General features: G+C 38.6%; 1 protein-coding gene and 1 long non-coding RNA gene across 4 annotated transcripts in view; one reads left to right on the top strand and one right to left on the bottom strand.

Annotated features, from left to right (window-relative positions):
- Positions 1 to 1,303: 1,303 nt before the first annotated feature.
- On the bottom strand, positions 1,304 to 8,694 carry LOC306644206. The gene is made up of 2 exons (XR_013759200.1): positions 7,941 to 8,694; positions 1,304 to 4,678 (listed from the first exon to the last, which is right to left on the bottom strand). It is a non-coding gene; the product is annotated as an uncharacterized lncRNA (long non-coding RNA).
- Positions 8,695 to 10,993: 2,299 nt separating this feature from the next.
- Positions 10,994 to 24,859, top strand: part of NFU1 (NFU1 iron-sulfur cluster scaffold) — a 31,851-nt gene continuing 17,985 nt past the window's right edge. The window contains exons 1-5 of one of the 3 annotated variants that reach the window (XM_079110877.1): positions 11,029 to 11,132; positions 13,892 to 13,926; positions 15,171 to 15,271; positions 19,092 to 19,227; positions 22,352 to 22,418. In XM_079110877.1, the coding sequence (XP_078967003.1) occupies positions 13,922 to 13,926; positions 15,171 to 15,271; positions 19,092 to 19,227; positions 22,352 to 22,418 (309 nt within the window). In that variant the 5' untranslated portion in view covers positions 11,029 to 11,132; positions 13,892 to 13,921. Of the gene's footprint in view, positions 11,133 to 13,891; positions 13,927 to 15,170; positions 15,272 to 17,277; positions 17,411 to 19,091; positions 19,228 to 22,351; positions 22,419 to 24,859 lie in introns of those variants that run through there. The other 2 variants (XM_079110876.1, XM_079110878.1) reach the window with 2 other exon arrangements.

Below are 24,859 nucleotides of genomic sequence, written 5' to 3'. Positions count from 1 at the left end.
CCTGGGCAACACATAGAGATGTATCTCTATTAAAAAAGAAAGAATGGAAAAGAAGAGGGGGAAAAAAAACACTCTTTAAAGTTGGAGGTCATTCTAACTCATTCTTCCAAATATTCAGGATTACCTCAGCCCTGCAAATGTTTTTCCTTTAATTGATCACTTTCTCCTAATCAAGTGGCCATTTTAAATCTCAAGGTACAAATCAGAATAAAATCATGGTGATTTTATTATGTAATTGAATCATTTGTGAAGGATGAATTTGCAACCCTTTTTTCATGTTTGCCAGAGACTCACTTGGGTGAAAGCGACATACCTTCTTTGAATAGGAAAGTGAATATAACCACATGCAAATTATTTTTTTTCTTACTCATTGATGCATGAAGAAATTTTGACTTGTGGATTACATTAATTACAAGCTAATAATGGATGAATTCCAAATACTGTGGTAGGGTTTTATTCACTTTTCACCAGTTACTTTTGGATGATGTAGAATAAATGCATCAAAAATTAAGTGGCCTTGCCAGAGGCCATCCTATATCTGGACATCTGGAAAATACCTTTTAAGGGAAATCAGGAGTGTTCAGTGTGTTCTGAATTAGTAGCAAATGCATGTTTCCAATAACTAGACTGCAGCAATTTAATATTAGAGAGGAAAAAGAAAATATATAGTCAACAAGTACTGCACTTTCTTGTTTTAGTTGTGTTGTATGTTGTTTGCTTTACACATTTAATATAGGAATTGTTGACCTTTCATTTCAGTGAAAAGCAGCAAACCAGGACATTTTTAGACAATGCATAGGCCACAACACGCACTGATGAACTCTTAAAGAATACCTGTTAATTGATTATCAGGCACCATTGAATTACTGAAGTTATACTTCACCAATTTCTTGGGCTTGCATATAGCCCACTCGCTCCAAATCTCTGGTTAGATTGGAAAATGAAATGAACAGAATTTGGTGCTGAAGCAGATGCTCAGCAGGATCTAAAGAAATGTAGGTCATATACCCTATTTTGGTTTGGGCTCACTTATTATTGAGTTGAAAATCTCATGTGTAGGTTAGTATGTATGTGTTTACTGGTCTGTGTTGTATCTGAGTTTCTTCTGGCAACCAAGATCTCTTAACTTTCAAGAAGGATACTAATGCTTTGCTGGCCAGTTATTTAGTACATTTTAGAACATATGCACATCCGTGTTTCCAACTGCTTGGTGGACATTTTGCTGATGCATAAAGAAAGTGCATTTAAATAAGTATAATCACCAGAGGAATGTGATGATAGGAATTTTTTTTGCATAAAGAAAAAACATATCAAATTATATAATATATATGCATTATATCAAATAGGAAATTTTATTATAGGAAATTAAAGAAGGATGAGACCCAGTGTTCTCCTAAACAGGAAACAAACAACTTAAAATGGAGTAATTTGGGTCTCTGCTATGTTCTTTGGAATAGAAATTGGAGAACACATCCTGGTCAACTCTGAAGTGGTTGCTGGTCTCACTGCTGTTTTATCTGAAAAATCTGGAAGCCAAGTTATTTTGATGAGAAAGTTAGAGTCACAGAAGACTGCAGGAGGCAGGAGCCCCTTATTAATATCCACAACCACCTTGAGTTCTGGTCTTCAGTCCTTGCCTGAAAGAGTGAACATTGAAGATTTTAAATGTCATTGTATTATTTGAATCCTTAGTTTTTCCATTATCCCTGTTAACTAATCCGTGTTGTTTTTTAAAACATCAGAACACTTAAAAACTTGTTAATGAAAACTTCACTAACAGAAGAATTTCAGAATACTTAAAAATAAAAAAGTATCTGGTTGGAAATTGTTTTTGTTCTGTCCCTGGAAGTCTTCCTGGCTCCACCTGTCTTGTTCTTGCTCCCACTTCATCTCCTCAGTCAACAGTCCCCTGATTTGACCATATGAATATATTAGTGGAAGATGGGAGGTGTGGTTGAATGACCATGTTAACTTTTTGTTGCTTCCCTCCTTACTACTATAAATGGTTTCTTACATTTCAGCCCAACCTGTGAGATTGTCAGCAAAAACAATGAAATGACTGACCTTCTCCATTTCTCTTAGACTAGAAGGAGAGTTGGCAGAATCCCAGCCTTACTCTGTAGAGACATGACCCTGATCTCCACCTGCATCTTTTGCGGCCCAGAATGCTTCAGAATGCAGGGGCAAGTTTATGTGTGAAAGGATTCCAAAACAGCTGGCAGAAGTGGTTAAACGTTAGCTATATGTGACTTAGTTCAGTAGTCCCATAATCCAGCAATCTCTGTGTATGACATAGTTTTGAGTTCATAGTAAGGATGTTCTTACAATCACATCAGGGTTACCTGCCTTGCATCATACTAGAACCATAGATACATGTTTAAAAATCTGAAACCAGACATGGTGGCACACATTTACAATACCATCTATTCAGGAAGCTGAGGCAGGAAGATCACAAGTTCTAGGGCAGCCTGTGTAACTTTGTTAAACCCTGTCTCAAAAACTAAAAAGGGCTGGGGATGTAGCTTATTGTTGGAGCGCTTGCCTAGCATGCATGAAGCCTTGGGTTCAGTCTTCAGTACTGGGGGGAAAAATCTGATTCCTTTGGCAAGGAATTGCAGAAATGGTTTTTACTAATATCAATTAAAGTAAGATGTAGCAAGGGCCTGGGTTCAATCCCCAGCATGGACCACAAAAAAAAAAAAAGCGAAATAGATTAGACTTTGGAAGTGAAGGGAGACAGTGCAGTCTTTTCACTAAGAAAGGGAAAGTCATTTGTATTCTCTAAGTCTACCAAAGATTCCTGGTAGAGGAGTGTGAATGGAGTGTGGGTCTGTGTCTGTCTACATACACTTACATCCTTATGCTTTCTTCCATGGCGTTAATTATAGCCCTTAAAGACATCCAAAGAATATCGAGAAGTGATTGTCAGTATCTGGTACAAGTAAATTCAGTTAGTTCCCTTTGGCACAAACTCTCAAAGTTAGAACTAAAGTTGTTTTCAGTAGAAGTGGGGAAAATGGGCCATTCATTGCCTTAGCCTCCTTCCCAAGTAAGCATCATCTTATCTCCAAGGTAAGATCCAGTAGGGCTTATCCTAAGGACTTATGAGTAGTGACAGTAGTGACCAGACCTGCAAGACATTCCTTTGAATGAGGGAACATTAAATGTCAGTTTCTAGGGAATAGAAAGCATTTAATAAAAGTCAAGGACCATGTTTGTTCCCTGGAGAAAAGCTGAACTCCCTCCACTGACAGTATTTGGAGTTGACAATAAAAAAGTCTGCCCCTCTGTAAGGAGTATTGAGGTCATCAAGCCTCAGAAAGTAACAATGTGCAAACAGTCTCAAGGGCTGTGAACAAGGAAAAGGAAGGGAAAAGACCACAATATCAATCTTAACAGTTCTCGCAATACCTCTTACTTGCAGACTATTGGGTTTATGTTGTTGCACTCTTGGTGTGATCTATCTCATGTATCTGATAGTTTTTATGAATCATTGAGTTGGAAACTCCTATACACTTTATTAAAATGAACCTAATGAAATGACTTAAACTTTGTGTTTTTTCTTAAGTGAGATCTTCCTATGATTGGAGGGATCCACAGGCATCTTTCATTAGTACAAAGCCTGGTGATACACTTTTTTTCTTTGTCATTCTGGGGACTGAATCCAGGATCTTGTGCATACTAAGCAAGCACTCTATCACTGAGCTACATCCCCAGCCCTAGCAATAAATTTTTAGTATTCCTGAAAAGACCAGCATTAAAATGGAAGTCTTAGAGAAATCTAGGAATTTTTAAAATCCATAGTGTGATGGAGAACCTGTCTGCCTATTTCCCCTCTAGTTTGAGAAAATAACGCAGTGATAACTGATTGGACTTCAATGAGCTTGAGCTTATCATGATTCAGGAAGAGCTGGTAACATTGTGTTCACAAGGATGGTCTCTAGCTATACTGAAGACTGAACAGAAATGGAAAGAGAACACTAGGGAGATTGTCGCAGGGCACATGGACCAAGAAGGGTTGAAGCAAAACCCTCTGAACACAGTTGAATGCTCAAGGAGCTAGTCTCAGGGGAGAAGGGGAAACAATCTAGAGAGGGAGCAGACGAAGGTGAAGGAATAAGATGATGAAAAGTACATGGATCCCAAGCATATCTACCACCCCATTCATGGTTTCTAAATGCCCATGTTCAAACAGGAGGAGACGGGTCTCCAAGGAGAAATGACTTGATTCAGGGCTGGAGCAGGAAATATTTGAGATGAACCAGGAACATGGCATAACTAGTGCCAGAAAGCAAAAGAAATGCGTATAAAAGAAAAGTAAAATGAAAGTCATAGGAATGCAAGAGCCAGCCTGAAAGAACCCCCAAGGTCAAAGAACAATTGGAGCAATAAAATAAAGGCCCTGATAAGAGATTATAACATAAGATATGAAGTCAGTGTCTGTGAGCCCCCACTGATAGGAAAATGATTATTGACTAAATGGAAAAAAACAGACAAATCTAACACAAAATTTCAACTAATTTATGTACATTCCCCTCTAGAGAACTGCAATTTAATTTTACATACCTTGCATGTGGGCCATGCTTCCCAAGAGGAACATATGGTCAGGAATTGGGGAGTAACTTCACAGTGGAAAACCATGACAAACACCACCTCCGCCAGATGATCAAGGGTAACGCTGCCAGTGACAAATTATGCCGATTATGTACCTGTGATGAGAAGGGCTCTCAGCTCTGTAGACATCCTCCCCAAAACGCATTACCATTCTAACCAAGAGAACATCTGACACACCCCCATTGAGGGATATTCTACAAAGTAGAGTACCTGACCAGCACCCCTCAAAACTGTCAGATCATCAAAACTAAGGAAAGTCTTACCTGTGGCAGTGGTGCATGCACACCTGTAATCCCCCTACTTGGGAGGCCGAGGTAAGAGGATCACAAGTTTGAGGCCAGTCTTCCCAATTTAACTAGATTTGGTCTCAAAATTAGAAGACTGGGGATGTGGCTCTGTTGGTAGAGCACCCAGTACCAAAAAGAAACAAAGAAACAAAAAAAAAAAAAGGGCAGGGGGGTAGTCGGGAAGAAAAAAGAATATGAGGAGAAAGCAGTGAAATCTGAATAAACAAATTTAGTTAATGTTTTTTCCTTAACCATAATAAAATTATTGCTGGTTTAAACTAGGGAGCTGTACAGTTTGCAGAGCAATTCGGAGAAATACTGAAGTAGGAATTTTACTTTTAAGATATTTATTCCAGGTTATTTAAAAATGAGGAACGTACTGGATCTGTGGCTCAGTGGTAGAGTGCATACATGCTCAAGACCCTGGGTTCAATCCCCGGTACCATTAAAAAACAAAACATGTTAGCACAAAAAGACCAGGCAGGACACAGACTTCAGGAGTCATCTCAGCTGTTTATTCAGAGGGATGCAGGGATGAAATGGCACCCATAGAACTAGGTTTCCTGGTGGAAAATGAGCCCACTGACAAAAAAAGGGACCGAATTTATATAGGTTATTTTGAGGGGTGGTCTAGTGAACATATCAGTTTCCTTGGGCACTCAGGAATTTGACCTTTTTTTCAGTCGGGTCAGTGGGCAGTGTCTGGAGGGGCTTTACCTTGGAGGAGATCAACACCTCCCAGAGACTGTTTCCTTCACGGTGATAAAACACCTCCTCTGCCTGCAGTCAGCACCTGCAAAACGCTGGTCCTGGGGAAGGCTGTCCGTGCGCGTGGCCTTCCTTTTCACTCCCCTTTCCTCTCATTATCTTGGGAATTTCTCATTCTCCTTATCTACTAAAACAAACCCAAGAGGAATGAGGTTTGGGGTTTTTCAGTTTTTGCTTTTTTCCCCTCCTTCATCTCTCTTAACCAACGAAACAAAGGCAGTGTAGAAAAAGCTGTATGTAATCAGAGGGATCGTCACAGCATCTTTGTTGTCATCTGTCTAATCTGCTTCTTGAGACCTTCACCAGCCTCTGGGTGAAATAGTGGTGTTGCCATACAGGGATTCTCTGGCCCCGCCTCCCCACCTTCCTGTGGAAACTCCAAAGACTGACATCTCTCCACCCGCTCCTCGGATCACTTGGACTTTGGGACAGATTCTGCTGTTGCCATTTGCTTACTTCTTCTTCAACCCTGCTGCCAAATCAGCCCCAGAAATCTGAAGCCCCCAGAACGTACCTTTCTGCCCCCACAAGAGGCTGCTGAGGGTCTGACTGGCCTCAGCGCTTTGCTGGGATGCTCTTGCAAGCCCCTCTCCCTTGCTACAAAGAGACATGACCTGGGGCTCAGGGCTCACAACAGTCAGCTCCTGTATTTTGGGTGTCACCTTTGTTTCAAGGCCCCTCCCCTGGCCTCAGGCAGAGTCCCAGGAGCTGGTCTAGAAGACATTCCAGCATCAGAGCTCACTGACTTTAGGTCAAACTTTGGAATATAGACTCTTTCCTCAGGCCAGGAAGTCTTTCCCAGAAGGGTTCTCAGGTAAATATTTATGTGCTGGATCTGCCTCATGAGTATGGCAGAAATGCTCAAACCAGTCTCTCACTAGCAAGAATGCAGACTGACTTGCAGAACTGACAGAGTATCACTTGTAGACATGTCAGGTATGGAACTCAAGGTTTTTCTGGAGGAGAAGGCAACAGCATCATTCTAGCTACTTATGTGACAAACTTAATCCAAAGCACTTTAAATGCAGGTTCTCTAATCCACCCAACAATTTTCAGTAGGTATTGTTAGGCACTTTATAGATTAGGAAGTTAGGGCGTAGCGAGGGCGTAGTTCAGTGGTAGAGCATATGCTTTGTGTTCCTGAGGCCCAGGGATCAAGCCCCAGAGCCAAAAAGGAGGAGAAGGAGGAAGAGAAAATGGCTTATTCATTGAGCAAGTATTTATGAAAAATTTACTGCATGCCAAGTACTATTCTAGGCATGTAAGAGGCATCAGTTACCAATATAAGCAAAGATCCCTACCATTGTTGAAAGGGGAAACTTAGGGCAAGTAATTTGCATAATAATGAAACAAAATATATATGTTAGAGAGCAACTGGTTTTATGGTATTTCAGAGAGGTTTCAATTCAGCCAAAATACCTTGAGCATCTTTTAAATAAATGCCAGGCATTCAGAATAAAATTAAGGAGGTAAATGTGCCATGCCTGAGTGATCCTTACAGTCTAGCAATAGTGGCAGAAATAAGAATTAATGCCCATACTGACGGCCATGTCAGAACATCTTAAACCTTTATTTTTCTTTAGACACTCAGCAAAAAAAAATTTATTTTATGTGACACCTACCCCAGACCCACCTCTCACCCCAAAATAGTTTCTCACTTCTCCCACCCACCCCATGTCCTCTGCATCACCCTTGGGTAGCATTTCCTTCCCCTGGTGACTTTTTGATTGACCTTGCTTCTCCAGCAGCTCTCTTGGACCAGGAATTGTTTCGTTTGATTTTATATCCCTGTACCAAGGATTCTGACCATCTCTGACTATGAGGAAGTCTGATTAAAGAGTGCCATAAGCAAGTGTGAGGCTTTCCTTTCTCATGGAACAAGAGTCTGGAAGAGGATGGTTGCCCACATTGCTGGCTCATTAACTCGTGTGTCATGGTTGAAGTGTGGCTGCCATCACTCCAGCATTCCCACCACCGTGCAAGCAGGGACAGGGGCAGCCATTAGGGCAGGGAAGCAAAGTCTCTGGCATATTTCTACATTCATCTTATTGGAAAGAACAGGGCCACAGGGCCACTGTTATGGTTTGGATGTGAGATGTCCCCAAAGGCTCGTGTTAAGACAATGCAAGAAGGTTAAGAGGGAAAATGATGGGTTGTGAGAACCTTAACCCAATCAGTGAATGAATCCCCTGATGGGGATTAACTGAGTGGTAATGAAGGTGGGTACGGTATGGTCTTTGGGGGCATGACTTTGGGGTATACATTTTGTACCTGGTGAGTGGAGTCTCTCTCTCTGATTCCTGGTCATCATGTGAGCTGTTTCCCTCTGCCACACTCTTCTACCATGATGTTCTGCCTCACCTCAAGCCCTGAGGAATGGAGCTGGCTGTCTATGAACTGAGACCTCTGAAACTGTGAACTCTCAAATAAACTTTCCTCCTCTACAGTTGTTCTGGTCAAGTCTTTTAGTCACAGCAGCAAAAAAAAAAAAAAAAAAAAAAAAAAGCTGACTAAAACAACCACCCTTGGTTGCAAGGGAGGCTGGGAAATAGGTTTGTTAAAATTGGACTCGTTGTTTGAATAAAGTCAGTGTTCACTAGTAGGAAGAAAATGAAAATGGATATTGGAGGGCATTTGCTTCAGTCCTCGGTACAAAGCACATGCCTGCATTAGAAAGCACTCAATAAGTAATTAGGGAGTGATGAAGGGGTATGTGACATTTTGGTCCATGTCATGTGATCTGGGAATCATCTAAGCCAACAATTAAAATGTAGTTGACATCTTTGCAGAGCTAGTATTAGGGCTGGGGGTGTGGTTAGCATGCTCTGGGTTCAATTCCTAGCTCCCCATACACATAGCCATAAATGGTATTAGAGAAAACGTTCGTGGTCTGTTAGTTGACATTGTGAATGAATGTCTATCTACACGCGTGGGGGGTGTGAAGGTGTGTTTAGAGAAAGACAGGGAGCTATACAAGTAGTAGTTTTTCTTTTTCCTTGAACTGCCTTCTAGTGTACTTGGGAAAGAAAGGAAAGCTTATTCTGTTCCTGGATTGTCACCAGCTTCACATGCCACTGGACGCAGTCCTCTCCCGAAAATGCAGTACCTTGCCTTGGCACTGCACCAGATGAGGGGTGAATCACACCATACCATTCTTCCCTTCTTGCCCCTCTCTTTTTGCTTTCCATACAATCATCACACAGATTTGAATGCACATATTCAATCTGACACAGGGTTGAGGTGACTCCATTCATTCATTAATTCAAAAAAATATTTTTTGAAGAGCCGGGGGTGTAGTTCAGTAATAGAGTGCTTACCTGTCATGCACAAGGCTGTGGGGTTGATCCCTAGCACCACTAAATAAATACTTTTTGAGGGCTCAGTGGTAGAGGGTGGCATGCACTCTACCACTGAGTTATATCCCCAGTCCAATTTTTTAAATCCAGTTTTTGAAAGAAAAAATAACTTAAGTTCCCCTTGCTTAATCATTATACAAAAGAAGAAACCTGAAATAACCTGATGTTAACTAATCAGTTATTTTCCTATCGTTGTCTGCTTGTCCCTCATTTACAAGGAAAATAACTTTGGAATGACCACTTTTTGCTTCTTGTTTCTGCTTTCTTCAGCACTTTTCTTTCTCTAAAACCAACCTCCTTTACTTTGCTCAACAGAATCCTCATATTCTTTTATGGAATGAAGTCAAGCGTTGCCCTAGAATCTAAAATAAAGCTAATTAAGATCTTTAAATCATTGTAATTTTGCCTTTGACAGGGGGAACCATGGACACAAAAGCCTGGTGTCAGTGGTTTGAGGAGTGGGAGATGAAAAAGTAGAGTAAGGTGAAGACAACTTCTTTAAGCCACTTGGCTGAAGTGAAGAGAAGGTGGAAGAAGATTTGGGGCAAGGCACAGTTTTTATTTATTTGTTTGTTTATGTATTTCTTCTTTTTTGGAGCTGGGGATTGAACCCAGGGGCACTTTACCACTGAGCTTTATCTCCAGCCATTTTTTACTTTGAAGACAGGATCTCCCTAAGCTGAGGGTCTTGTTTAAGTTGATAAGGCCTCAATAAATTGCTGAGGCTGGCTTTGAACCATAATCCTCCTGCCTCAACCTCCAGAGTCTCTGGGATTCTTAGCATGCTCCATGGGCCCTCCAAAGCATGGTTTTTATTATGAGAAGCAATCCATGGGAGAGGAAGAGGCTGAAGGCAGAGATGAAAACTTGTTTCCTAGTGAAGAGCCAGATTTTATATTTCATTCAGAGTCTAGAAAAAAAAGGAAAGGTAGAAGCCCTGGACTGCCTTGAGGTCTAGAATGAGTCAGCCAAGAGTGGTTGGAAGCAAACCAACAACCCTAAAACATTAAGGCCCCAGAGGAGGCACAGTTCACTCACAGCCCAGGCCCAGGATGGCAGTTGGCCTGGAACACTCCCACTTTAGATGTGTCTCAGGGCCATAGAAACCACCAGGGTTGTCTAGGGCGTTGCCTCCACCTGTTCAACTACAGGTGTGCTGATTCCATTCTAGAAACCAGCACTCTTAACAACCTTCCAGAATAATGGTTCTCGAATTTCAGCCTGCATCAGAAATCAACTGGGGTTCTTGTTAAAACAGATTATTGGGTCCCACCTACAGAAATTCTGACTCAGAGGTCTAAGGTGGGGCCCGGAATTTAATAAGGCCTTCCTATGCTTCCCCCCCCCCCCCCCCCCCCCCCCCCGTCCATGCCTTAGAAAACCGAATACCCCAGGAAGGCCTGGAACAGTATTTTGCTTTCAAAATTAGTCAACACTCATACTTTATCCAGCAAAGACCTGCACCACACTAGCTGGGTCCTCGGTGTGGTGGGGTTGAAGATGACCAAGTGGTGGGTCCACAAACAAGCCTAGCCTAACTGGAGGATTAAAACAGATCATCAGCCCTACCACAAAGGGGCAGTAGAAAGGATGCTACAGGGAGTCTTTGGGGGCCATCACTGTGCTAGGCTCAGGGGGCTAGCGAGGTGCCACGTGAGGGAACTGGCAGGTTTTCCGGGGCATGAGGGAGTAGCATTCTAACAGCAGGGCCAGCACCAGCGAAGCAACCAGCCAGAAGGAAAACGAAAGTACATCTATGCGCATGCGTGAGGAGTACAGCGTGCCTTAGAAGGCGCCGGCGCATGCTTAACAAAACTTTCTTCCCCACACCGCTTGGTTCCGGCCTTTGTTGTAGGTAGGCAACAGGTGCAAAGGACCAGGTTAAAGCCCACTGCGCTCACCCGCGCAAGCGCCGCCTACCGCCTGTAGGGTGCGCTCTTCCCGGTGCCAGCCCAGCTCCCGGCGGGTCTGCGCCTGCGCAGGGTTTCTGCGGCGAGGCCAGGGAGCGGGGCCCGTCCGCGACTGCGCACTCGCGGACTAAGATGATGGCGGCAGCCGCTCGGCGGGGCTGGGGAGTTGCGGCTTCTGCCGCCGGGCTGCACAGGCGGTAGGTGACGGCCCCCGTGCTCCGAGTTGGAGGGCCGCTGGGCTTAGCTGGCGGAGCGGTCACCGCCTCGTCAACCCTCTCTCAAGGGGAGGCGGGTAGCGCATCGATGAGCCCCTGGATCTGCCGGGGTCGCCGCGATCGATCGGGGCGCAGCCGGGAAACCGGTGGCTGTCGGGGAGGCAGCTCTGCGCCGGTGGTTCGGGCAGCCTGCGGAACCTCGGCTCGGTGCCTGGGGGAGACGACAGAGACCGGCTGTAGACACAGGATGGAGGAGCGGGCTTTAAATCCTTGTCCCCCTGGCCCTTCCACCATGTGCATTCACTCCCTTCTCTTAAACACAAAATCAGAATGTCACACGGAGGGAAGAAAATACTGTGTTTCATTTCATCACTTCCCAGCGAGGCCCAGAAAGGTCGCACAGCTTGTCAGTGATGGGACTCCGAGGAGAATGCAGAACTCTGCTTTTGCCTTGTTTCTCCCTCTTCCCTAAGCCCTGCCTTTGAGTTTCCCTTCCCAGAGACATCTGTCACCATCAACTAGATTTATGTAGATGCCAGACCTCACTTTACTTTTGGGGAAAAAGGACTAACAGAGTTTGACCTTCTGAGTATAGACGTTTTATTGTTAATGGTGCTCATGAAGCTTAAATGAATTTCCTAAAAATAATGTTTTACAGAACACTTTTTCATTAGTTACCCCCCTTTCTCCGCCACATGTTTTTGATATCTTTCTTCAATAACTTCGTTCACTCTTGCTTTCTTTTTTTAGACTTCAAGCCTGTTTCAGTCAAAATATATTTCTGATTTATCCACTCCACTGCCTTTTCTCAGAGTTGGACAGAAATACTGTTTTCCTGTCCATTTTCGAATTCCTGCCTATTCATAGGGAGATTTAGACTCATAATAATTCATTTGATGAATTATAACAATAATAATTATGTAATTATGAACTATTTACATAATAACGGTATTAACTACCGTTTATTGAGCACTTATTGCATGGCTTGGGACTGGCGTAAACACTTCACTGGGATGATAAGAGATATACCCAGTTTTTATGAGGTAGCTGGGAATAGTAATCTCATTTTTGGAATGAAGAACAGGGGCTAGTCTCTCTCCTTAATAAGTTTGTAGTTTAGTAAGAAAGGACATATTAGCAAATAATGAGAAAGTGGTGGCAAACCTGGTTGTCAGAGTGTTCTGAGCTACCATGGAGAGTGACAGACAGGCCTTCACAGTTTCCATGATGTCAGTAAAGAAATTTAGGTTAACTGTATTCCACTTAGTTGGTGCTCACTCTTTGTGACAAGCAAATTCTGATTTTGTAAGGGAAAACTGAGGTGCAGCCCCTATTTGTTGCTTCCTGCCTATTTATGTGAAAAATATCCAGAAAGCTGGATGTGGTGCTGAACGCAGGTGATCCCAGTGGCTCAGGAGGCTGAGGTAGAAGGATGGAGAGTTCAAAGCCAGCCTCAGCAATTTAGCAAGGCCCTAAACAACTTGGTGAGACCCTGTCTCAAAATAAAATATAAAAAGGGCTGGGAAAGAGCCCCTGGGTTCAATCCCTGGTAAACAAAACAAAACAAACAAAAATCAGAGAAACATGTTTTTGAATAAGTGATCCTGTGTGTGTTCATGACAGTGACCAACCCCTGTGGTAAAAGTCTTTCAGTGGAACTTATGAAAGGACAGTTGTAATGGATACTTTTAAGTAAATTGGATATTAAAGTAACTGTCATCATGTTCTAAATTTTTTTCATTACTAAAGTGTCCTTTTAATTTCTTTTCCATTAGTGTCTGTTTTCCTTCATCCCTTTGTTTTTAATTTGTAAAAGCCATGACAATAGCCAATTCATGCTTCTCTGTTAGAGTGAAATAAGTTTATCAGAGTGAAATATAGTTACAACATTGAATTAATGCCAGTCAGAAAGTATGTAGAGATTGTTGACTGCTTCAGCAATTTGGAGAATGATACTACACTTTTTTAAAAAATTAGAGCATTATATTTATACAGAGTATCTGGGTTCCTTTTGACATAATTATACGTACACAGAATTTAATTTCAGTCCCCATGACTACTCCCCTTTTCTTCTCTCCTCTCCTCTCCTCTTTTTTTCTCCTCTACTGATATTCCTTTCACACCTTTATTTATTTATTTTGACTGGTTAATAGTATTCTTTCTAGTAAGGCTTTTTGAAGTATTGAAATATAAGTTAAGTACCTCCTTCCAAAATGCTTGGGGCCACATGAAAAAGTGAGAAGGGAATTGAGGGGGAGGGAGGAGGGATGGGAAAATGAAATAAGCTACCCTGTGTACACATGTGTCTATACACAGGGAATCTCACCTTTAGAATATCCACAATTCACTGATTAAAAAGAAACTATAAATAAATATTAATATATTTATATGTAAATATAAATATATAAGTGGAAGAAAGCCAAGAGTGGAGGAAAGGGAAGTGGGAGAGGAAGGAGGGGAGGAAAGGGGAAGTATTGGGAACTGAATTGGAACAAATTCTATTCTATGCTTGTATAATTATATCTATTAATCTCTATATTATGTTTAACTAATATACTACTAATAAAATAAAATTCAGAAAAATTTTTAAAGTGCTTGAGACCAGAAGTTTTCAGGTTTGGGGTTTTGTAATAGTTGCATATACATAATGAACTATCTTGGTAATAGCTCAAGTCTAAACACAAAATTCATTTTATGTTTCATATATAATGACCTGAAACTATAATTTTATACATTTTTAGTGTGCCTGCATTTTGATTGTCACCCATCAGATGAGGTAAAGTGTCATGTTGATGCACAAAATTTTCAGGTTTTGGCTGAGCATGGTAGCACTTGTTCACTTGTTATCATAGCAACTTGGGAGACTGAGGCAGGAGGATCATAAATATGAGGCCAGCCTCAGCAACTTAGCAAGACCATGTCTCAAAATTAAAAAAAAGGGGACTAGGGATATATCTCCATAGGAGAGTGCCCTGGATTCAATCCCTAGTACCAAAAAAAAAAAAAAAAAAAGTTCAGATTGTGGAACATTTCAGATTTTCCAATTAGGAATACTCATCCTGTACTTTTTGTGTGTGCATGTGTGTGTGTTTGATGCTGGGAATTAAACCCAGGGCCTCACCCAGGCTAGGCAAGGGCTCTACCACTGAGCCATAACCCCAGCCCCTCTGCCTATATTTTTAACAGGTGATATAGATTACTTCTAGATAATACAATGATAGGGGACAAAAAAGAGGAGAATTCTTCATTGTGTATACTTTTTTCCTTTATCATTTTTGAGGCACATGATTCTATGACCTAGTTTTAAAATTTTTTTTCAAGAAAAAGTTAAAAGTGTATAGCTTTTTATAGTTTTTTCTTGTTTGTTTTTGTTGTTGGGTTTTGTTGCCGGAAATTGAACCCAGGGGCACTTAACCACTGAGTCACATTCCCCAACTCTTCATATTTTTTATTTTGAGACAGGGTCTCACTAAATTGATAGGGTTTCACTAAATGGCTAAGACTAGCTACAGATTTTTTTGGGGGGCAGGGGATTGAGCTCGGGGGCACCCAATCACTGTGTGACATCCCCAGCACTATTTTGTATTTTGTTTAAAGACAGGATCTCACTGAGTTGCTTAATGCCTTGCTTTTGCTAAGGCTGGCTTTGAACTCTCGATCCTCCTGTCTCAGCCTCTCGAGATGCTGGGATTACCGGCACATGCCACCACACCCGGTTACAGATTTATATCACTAATATGGATACATTTCTGTTTCTTACACCTGGATGTTAACATTATCCTGTGCACTTCTAGTTAGTGAGGCTATGAATTTACATTTGATTTTTGTTGTTTTTGAATTGTTTGTATTACTTGCCCAAGTAGGTAAAATACATTATAGATGGAAAATGAAAAGTTCACTCTCTAATCATTTTTATTGCTACTTGTATTTAAATTGTACATGTCTTTTATTTAAGAGAAGTAGAAACTGACATTAAGAGATTAAATCTCATATCATTTTATAATTTCTTTTTAAATGTAGATTCTGTCACATGATGAATGCATACACCCTTAAGAAACAACCTCTGCATCAATTTGTCCGAAGACCACTCTTCCCACTACCTGCAGCCTTATGTAACACAGGTAAAATTTCACTTTTAGAACAAATCATATTTCAGAAACTAATGGAACTGTTCTAGGATTTTGTGGGTCATAAAAGATAAGAATTTACAAATTTTCTATTCAGAGGCTTATAAAAGATATGGTGTCTTATTTTTCCTATCATAGCACCACACTTTACTGCAAATATTTGAAAGAACCTTATCCTGTAGACCTGTGAAATTTCAGTATCTTGTAAAACACATCTTTTGGAGCATGGATTGCCCAATAAATGACTTCTGAAATGAAAGTATTATAATAAGTTAACAAATTGATTTGTGTTTGAAAGAATCATAGGTAATTTAAGATTTGCTTTCCTTATTTTGATACAAATGCCTCTAAAATCAGTAAATTTTTGGCTTTCATTCAGACCTTACATAGGATGTTGAATGTAGTTTTTCTTTGTCGAAATTAATTGCTATGGGGTTACTTGTTCATCTGCTTTGTTTTGTTTTTGTTCTTTAAGGTGCTGGAGATCCAACCCCAGAGCTTTAACATGCTAAGCGGGCACTCTGCCACTGAACTGTACCCCCTGCTTTATTGCTGTGGTTTTATTTACTGTCTTACTGATACTATACACTTTGACTTTCATTAGTATTGGAAATAGGTATGAAGATAGCATTTTAAAGTAATTCGAGATATGACCATTGTAATGTGGTTAGGGAAGCTTGGGGACCAGAGAGAGAGAGAGAGAGAGAGAGAGAGAGGCGGGGCTAGGGAGAGAGAGAAAGTGTGTGTGTGTGTAAATGTGGATCTATGTGGTTATGAAGCTGTAAGCATATGAATTCAGCCTATTCCCCTTTCCATTCCTATCTTGAACCCTCATATAGCCATATTCTGGAATGTGACTGACTCTGGCTAAGGATATGAATCAGGGTAGGAACTTACCCCTTCTGTAGACTGGAGCAAGAAGAGGAGTGCTTGCCTGTCTCCTTGAATTATCACATAATTTAGACATAAATATTGACCAACTCAACAGATCAAATCACTTTAACCCATTAAGTTCCAATTTTTCAATTTTGCAGATGTTTCAATGAAATTGACACAGGTACATTAAAAGAGGTTGAAAATAATACTCTAGAGCTTATGTAGTTTTATGAATATTATTAGTAATTATTGTAATTATATTCTTATTGTTATAATTATTTCAAAGTTTGTATAGGTGTTCCCCATCAAGGATGATGGAACAAAATGGTTTAACTGGACTTAAGTTTTGTAGGACTGAATTACTTGGTCATCTAGACTTTTCAAATAGGAAACCCACCAATTTTAGTCATTGATGTTGACTTCAAGCACCACTGTATGTTTGGCAGATTATACCTATTTACTTAGGTACCTATTTAATTCCAAGCATAAAAGGAAAAAATATTTTATATCAGTCTCTATACTGTTGTAACTCTCATGTGAGTAATTTTTTAAATACTTAATTAAACCAAGTTTAGATTGTAATTGGAATGATTTTGTTAAATAGCTACTCATATTAGTCTTTTGGAATAGCTTGTCCATTGTCAGAAGATAAAAGTTCTGTTGGAATGTCATAATTTTCATAATTTTTACATGAGATTGTGTGCATATATATATATATATATGCGCTCTCCAATTACTTTTTTCCCAACATTTACAATTTTTACCTTCAAGTATTTCTAAAATTTTCCTTTCTATTGGTGTAATTTTATTCAAGTGGATTAAGTAGGATAAAGCCAGATTAATTCTTCAAATATTGGCAGAGTGCCTAAGGTATGCAGGGATTTTGGTTACCAATAAATTATTAAGACTGCAAGAAATGATTGGTTCAGAACCAGGGTTAACAGAACCTACTGTTCTTTATTTACAGAAAGTGGTAGCAGCCCCTTCTTTAATATTTCATTTGAAAAATCATTCTTTTATCACAGATTTTTAAGAGGAATATCTTGGTTGCTGGTATAAATATTTTTAATGAAGTACTTAAACATTGAGGTTCAATTGTTTTTCATTTTTCTTTTTTTAGGATTTGCCTGGTCACCATGTCAGCAGTTGATGTCTAATTAGGACAATGACTTAAGCAAAATATATGAGAATTTAGTTTGAATTTCTACTCCATGTAGGAAATGGTTCAACATCAGTTAGCTGGAACTGTATGGTGAGGTACAAAAATAACTCTCGCCTGTCAAACTAGAACCTTCTCCCTAATAGTTAAGAAAAGCACTTCTGGGCTTGGTATGTAACTCAGTGGTAGAACACTTGCCTAGCATGTGATACCAACCATATGTGTGCCAAATTTAATCTCTTTCATGTTTAAAATAAAACTGGTGCTCTTTGAAATTTTATTCTCTCTTAAAATATATGGTATGAAGATTATGACAGAGTAGGAAGACTGATCTAAAATGTATTTTCCTATTCTGCTCGGCACTGGTAGACAAGGATTGACAGTATACACAGACTGGTTAAGAGAGTCAGTGCTAGGATATTGTCCAGCCTTGAATCCTGACTCTGTCACATGCTACCTAAGTGGCCTTGAACTTTAGTTTCCTAATTTTTGGAATCGGATAGGACTCTATAACTCAGTGGTAAAGCTCTTGCTTATCATGTGTGAGACTGGGTTCAATCCTCAGCACCAAAAAACAAAAAAAAAAAATGAGAGAGAATAGGAATAGCGTCTCCTTGGGAAGATGTAGGATTAAAGGATGTGATAAATGTAAAGTGCTTAACACCATGCCTAGCTCATGGTTTGTACCTAATGAATTTTTGTTGTCATTATATACTGTTGTCAACCTGTTTCAATATGCTGCTTTAAGGTGGAAAACTTTTTCTTGCTTAGGTTTCTTTAATAAGAAATCATCAGGGTTTGTTTAATAGTTTTAAAACTGTTAAAGCCCCAATGCTATTCTTTTGTCCTGCAAGTTATTATGATAATAAGGTAGGAAATTAAAGATACTGTTCGTTCTCTATTGCTTTAATGAATTTAATCTGAATCTAATCATAGTCCTAGAAAAAGTATATAAGAAATCAACCTGTAAAGATATTTTAAAACATTCCAGAAAGTAATTCACATGTATTTTATTATTTATTATTATGTGTTTGTTATGTTATTTTTTAAATTTTATACTCTAACTGTATCATCGGGCAAGTTATTTAACATCTCAGTCTCATTTTCTTCATTTGTAAAATGGTACTATCAGTACCTTCTTTATCAGATTGTAAAAGGTATCCATATATTTTAAGCATTTAATCCTGTATCTGGCATACAATAAGCAAACAAATATTTGTTATTAAAATGAATTGCTAACTTGATTATCTTTGAAAAAATGGTAGTACTTTGGAAAGAAGAGGATGCAACATTTTACTCTGTTAATATCATAGTGATTGCAATCTGTGATGTGGGGAACTGAGAGTATAGCTCAACAGTAGAGTGCTTGCCCAGCATGAGGTCCTGGGCTCAATCCGCAGCACTGCAAAGATTTTTAAAACAAATAATCGGTGATTAGGACTACGATAGCTATTGGTACCAAATCCCCAAAATAGATATATATGACTCCTGAATTATGTTATGCCTTCCTATTTTAAGTGTAGGATATTGTTGGAATCTGGTGATTAGCACAACTATATAAATAATCAAAGTATTAATATAAAGTCCTGTGTAGTTATCTAATCTTATACTTCTTGTCTTTATAAATTCTTATTTTTTTCATTTGGGAAATAAAGCTTTCTAGGTTGTGATTTTTCTGGCCATTCTTCTGTTTCTCTGAAAATGAGCACTTAATAGTGTATAACTTGTTAACTGAAATTTTTTCTAGAATAATGTTCCCTTCTTCTTTTTCTTTTTTAGTGAGATACATGTTTATTCAAACACAAGATACCCCAAACCCCAACAGCTTAAAGTTTATACCAGGAAAACCAGTTCTTGAGACAAGGACCATGGATTTTCCCACAGCAGCTACAGCATTTCGCTCCCCTCTGGCTAGGTATGTTACCAAGCAACATAAATAACTGACTTCGGGTTTAAGACAGCCTTATGTAGTTACTGCATTTTTACATGCTCTACATTTTTCAATGTAGAGAATACTTTGTTTTCTTTTCAGGTAAGAGATGAAGAAAAGTAAGAGTTGATATTAGAAAACCTTTCTCCTGAAGAGTGATATCTTTGAGAACTGTATAGCATAAATAATTGAAAATTCATATTTTTACTGAAGAAAAAAAAATCCCACCAAATTGATAATTATGGTAAATTTCAATTCCAAATCTTTAAAACTCTGATTTTTTTCCTTTTCTTTTTCTTTCTTTTTAATAATTTTTTTTTTTTTTTTTTTTAGTTGTAGGTGGACACAATATCTACCTTTATTTTTTTCTGTGGTGCTGAGGATCAAACCCAGTGCCTCACACGTGCGAGGCAAGCTCTCTACCACAGAGCCCCCGCCTCAGCCCTTCTTTTTCTTTTATCGATACCAGGAATTGAACCCAGGGTGATTAACCACTGCACCACATTCCCGGCCCTTTTTAAATTTTTTAAATTTTGAGACAAGAGTCTTGCTAAGTTGCTTACGGCCTTGATAAGTTGCTGAGACTGGCTTTGAACCTGTGATCCTCCTGCTTCAGCCTCCAGAGTCACTGGGATTAAAGGCATGCACCTCTGTGCATAAAATTGTGACTTTTAAGGATAATGAAAACTTGCTTATTTTATTTATAAAGGTTGTTGAATTTCTACATGTTTCAAGATGGAGTAGTTCTAAAATGATTGTAAGTATCAGATATGGTATGATTTTTAAAACTAGTCAGTGGAGATTATTTTAAAATTCACTAAAAAGACATGTTTAAATGTGTTGTCAGAGATAATAACATGCAAATGACAAAATTGTTGGAATGATCCTCTTTTGAATTGATAGCTAGACAAATTAATTATAATAAGAAATATTAGAGTCAGTTAACATGAGTTGAAAATATTTTCCTTGGTGCTGGATCTTGAACCCAGGGCCTTTGTGTATACTGAGTACACATCACTGAGTTACAGCCCCACCCCAGGTGTAATTTTTGGTAACCTAATTCCGACACTAATTGCCAAGGATATTTGGAAAGTAAAGCTTTATAGTCATTTTGTATGTTTCACTTAGCCAGTCAGAGATATAGCTCAGAAATAGTTTTTTTAAATTTCTAGTTAATAAATATTTACATTTCTTTTGACTCAAGCATGCTACTTCTCAGAATATACCTTAGAACATGTATCTTTCACATTACCTTTTTTTGATATAAGGCTATTAGAAATATTTTATATCGTGAAACAGTACACACACACACGTGTGTGTGTGTGTATGTGTGTGTACAGATGAAAATTTTGATGGGATAATTTTCACCTTTTTTATTCTTACAATAGGTAATGTATTCTTATATTTCCTTTTATCATTTCTTTTTACTTATTTATTTTGCAATACTGGGGTTGAACCTAAAAGCTCTACCACTGACCTCTATCCCTAGCCCTTTTTTCTTTTTTTCTTTGTTTTTTTCCCCCGAATTTTTTTTTTTTTTTTTTGCAGTGCTGGGGATTGAACCCAGGGTCTTGTGCTTAGGAGGCAAGCACCCTACCAACTAAGCTATCTCCCCAGTCCCCCTGAATTTTTGAGACAAGGTCTTACAAAGTTGCCTAGGCTGCCTTTGAACTTGCAGTTCTCCTGCCTCAGCATCTTGACTCGTTGGGATTACAGATGTACACCACTGTGCCCAGAATATTTAGTTTTATTTACTTATATAAAATAGTAAAATTCTGGTCACTACATAATTGATTTCACACTCACTGCTGAGTTTGAAAAACCCTACCCTAGAGAACATCCATACTTGTACACAAGGGATGTGTAGCCTTGTTTGTAAGGGCAATAAGTTGGAAACAGCCTAAATATTCATCATTAGGAAAAACTAGGTTAACTTTTTCTATAGTCTGTACATATTAAAAAGGATGGGGAAGATCCATATTTATTTTCACAAAAGACCCCTAAGACATAAATTTTATTAAGGGACTAAGGCAAGTTGTAGAACAGTGAGTATGATGGAATAAAGTATATACATATAAATGTTTATTAAAACTAAAATAAAAAACCCACAAAATAACAAATGCATTGACAGAAAGGTTAGGAGAAATGCATACCCAGACTGATAACAGGATTTGGGAGAGGTGGTTGAGGGGCACTTTAACTTTATATATGTTGTTTGAAATATTTACATTAAGAATGAATTCACGGGGCTGGGGAGATAGCTCAGTTGGTAGAGTGCTTGCCTTGTAAGCACAAGGCCCTGGGTTTGATCCCCAGCACCCAAAAAAAAAAAAATACAATAAAAAAATAAAGAATGAATTCACATATTTTGTATTTAAAAAATGTGAAGGGCTAAGGGTATAGCTCGATGGAGGAACACTTGCCTAGCTTGTGAAAGAACCTGGGTTCAACCCCTAGAACCACAAAAAAGAAAATAGCCTGTTTCCTGGTATCACAGAATTTATCTTCAGTCAAGTAAAACTAATCTTGTGTTCTTTGTTTTAGTAGGGAGTGTTTTTGCCGAATGCTAGAATGTAATGATCTGAGGACAGTCCAATTATCGCCCTAGTGGCGCATACAGTGCACGTCCCTTACAGGTGTCCAAATATTTGCTGAATGAGTGTGTAGACTGAATGAATAAACAGTAGTATATCTTACTTCTGGAAGGCTTTAAAGCCATTCTCATTTTTTACGTATATCAGTAGTTCATTCCTCCTTATTGTCATGTAGTACTACATTGTGTGGATAAACAGTAGTCCTTTAAATTCATTCACCAGTTGTTGATGGACATTTTTCAACTTTTTGGGAGGGAAGCTATTATAAATAAAGGTGCAATAAAAATTCACATGCAAGTCTTCGCAGAGCATGTGTTTTCATTTTTCTTAAACACATAGGTATGAAATTGTTGGATTGTAGGATAGAATATGAAACAAAATTGGGCATGAGTTGATAATTATTGAAACTGGTGTGACAGGTGCATGGGATTCTTTTACTTTTCTCTACTTTTGAATATGTTTAACGTTTTTCCTAATTGAACATTTTATTCTCTTTCTCTTTTCTGTATTCACAGGCAATTATTTAGGATTGAAGGAGTGAAAAGTGTCTTCTTTGGACCAGATTTTATTACTGTCACAAAGGTATATATAAAATAAGATTTATGTAGGGTTATATAAAATAAGATTTATTGAGGCTGGGGCTGGTGCTCAGTGGTAGGGCACTTACTTTGCATGTATGAGGCCCCGGGTTTGATCCTCAGCCCCATATAAAAAGATAAATAAAATAAAGGTATTGTATTCATATACAACTAAAATAATATTTTAAAAAAGATTTATGTAGGGTTATATAAAATAAGATTTGAAGTGCTTTTAGTCGTTTCTGAGCTAGTTCTCCACTTCATAATTTCCATTCTTAATGTGTTTTTACACCACCTAGTATTAAAACATTCAAATGAGCTGGGCGCAGTCGGACATGCCTATAATCCCCGTCTTCAGGAGCCTGAGGTAGGAGGATCACAAGTTCAAAGCCAGACTCAGTAACGTATCTAGGCCCTAAGGAAATTAGTGAGATCCTATCTCAAACATAAAAATTAAAAAAGAGCTAGGGATGTGGCTTGGTGGGTAAGCACTCCTGGGTTCAATTCCTAATATCAAAAAAAAAAAAATTCAAATATGTTTACATCTTACATTTCTCAAGTTAATTATTTGAAAGAATTTTCAAATTGAAGTTAAGTGTAGTCTAGATCTGATTATAATACAGATGCCCAAATTTTCAAGAGAAAACTTGAGCCTCAGCAGGTTAAATGCAGTGTCCAAGATTATATAGCTGCCCTATAGCAGGACTCAGCCTTGGCAAAATAGAATTTAGGCTTCCAGGTATTATTTTTACTAATTCTTACCTTAAATTGGTAAAGTAGAAAGAGAAGCAAATAAATAAGATATTAAAAAATTAAAAAATCATTCATACTAGTTACACAAGAACATATTTTATAAAAACAAACAAATTGTGCTTGCATATGTTGGTCCCTGGATATAAATGCCACTTTGAAAGGGGATATATATTCATTCATTCTGTTGATATATGAATCAAATTACATATATATGGGCATATATACACATTCTACCATCCTGCAGTAATACTTTAGAGCTTCACAGAGCAGTGGACTATGTAATTGTAACACTTAATTAACCTCTGAATGTCACAAAATTAAGCCAAATTTGCTACCCATTTTTAGCCTATGCTAGGAAGGGCTATTTCATTATTAAGTCTGCTATATTAATATAAAATATTTAAATTTGAACAATGTGTCCTTTTAAATTTGGTAATTGATGGATACATACTGAACTTAATCTATATACTGAATTTAATCACTTACCTGATATTATGTCAAATCAAAAGTATTTTCTAAATCCCCCTTAAGCACCCAGGGACACTTTACACTGAGCCACATACCCAGCCTATTTTTATTTTTTATTTTGAGACAGTTCTCACTAAGTTGCTAAGGCTGGTCTTAAACTCCTTCTGTCTCAGCCTCCCAAGTTGCTGGGATTACAGAGTTGCACCACCGCACCTGGCTGTATTCTGAGTTCTTGATGTGCCTTGAATGTGAACATACTGAGTCCACTGTTCTCTTGTAGCTATTTATATATTAGGAAAAATATGATTTTCCTTGTGGGGACAATCCTAGTAGTTATGCATTTTCTTGCAAATATTCAATTGTAAAATGTACACCTATTGTTTAAAGTATTCATTGTTCTAAATTCCCAGAAAGCCCTTTCTTGACCATCTTCAAGTGACATTCCAGGGGCTTCATGCACATTAGGCAAACACTCTGCCATTGAGCTGCACTCCCAGGCCCTGATCTCTTTTCTTCTGGTAACCTTTCTCATCATTGACTGCACATTTACTTGATATCTGCAGTGATCACCCATTTTCCTGTCGTATTTGTAATTAATAACTCATAAATTCTTTATGTATCATTCGCCATTATTTCTAAATGTGCATTTTCAGCTTAAATGCTGCCTTTTTTCTTATTCAGACTTCAGAATTTTTTTTTTTTTTTTTTTTGCAGTGCTGGGGATTGAACCCAGGGCCTTGTGCATGTGAGGCAGGCACTCTACCAACTGAGCTATATCCCTAACCCCTATTTTTATTTTTATTACCGATATTTCTCTACTGAGTACAGCCTATTATTCACTGAAGATCTGTGGGAATATTCTGTTCCATCTTCAAAATAATTCATTAAAATATTACCAAGAACTAGTTTATTTTCCCAACCACTAGACATCTCACTAGTTTAATTCTTATATCCATAGCAGTGTCCATTTATTTTACCCTTTGTTTAGGCTCTAAATTGGTTCTTAAACCACAACAAATATAGCCCTTTTTATCCTTTTTTATCCCATATTGATAATTTTTTTGTAGGGGGTTTTGGGGTGACCAGGGATTGAACTCAGGGACACTCAACCAGTGAGCCACATCCCCAGCCCTTTTTTATATTTTATTTAGAGACTCTTTTATTTAGAGTCTCACTGAGTTATTTAGTGCCTTTGACTTAATTTTTAATAGTATTGAAGCATAG

The sequence above is a fragment of the Sciurus vulgaris genome (assembly GCF_902686455.1).
Source record: "Sciurus vulgaris genome assembly, chromosome: 14".
Taxonomy (NCBI): Eukaryota; Metazoa; Chordata; class Mammalia; order Rodentia; family Sciuridae; genus Sciurus; species Sciurus vulgaris.
This window is presented reverse-complemented; position numbering and strand designations above follow the sequence as displayed.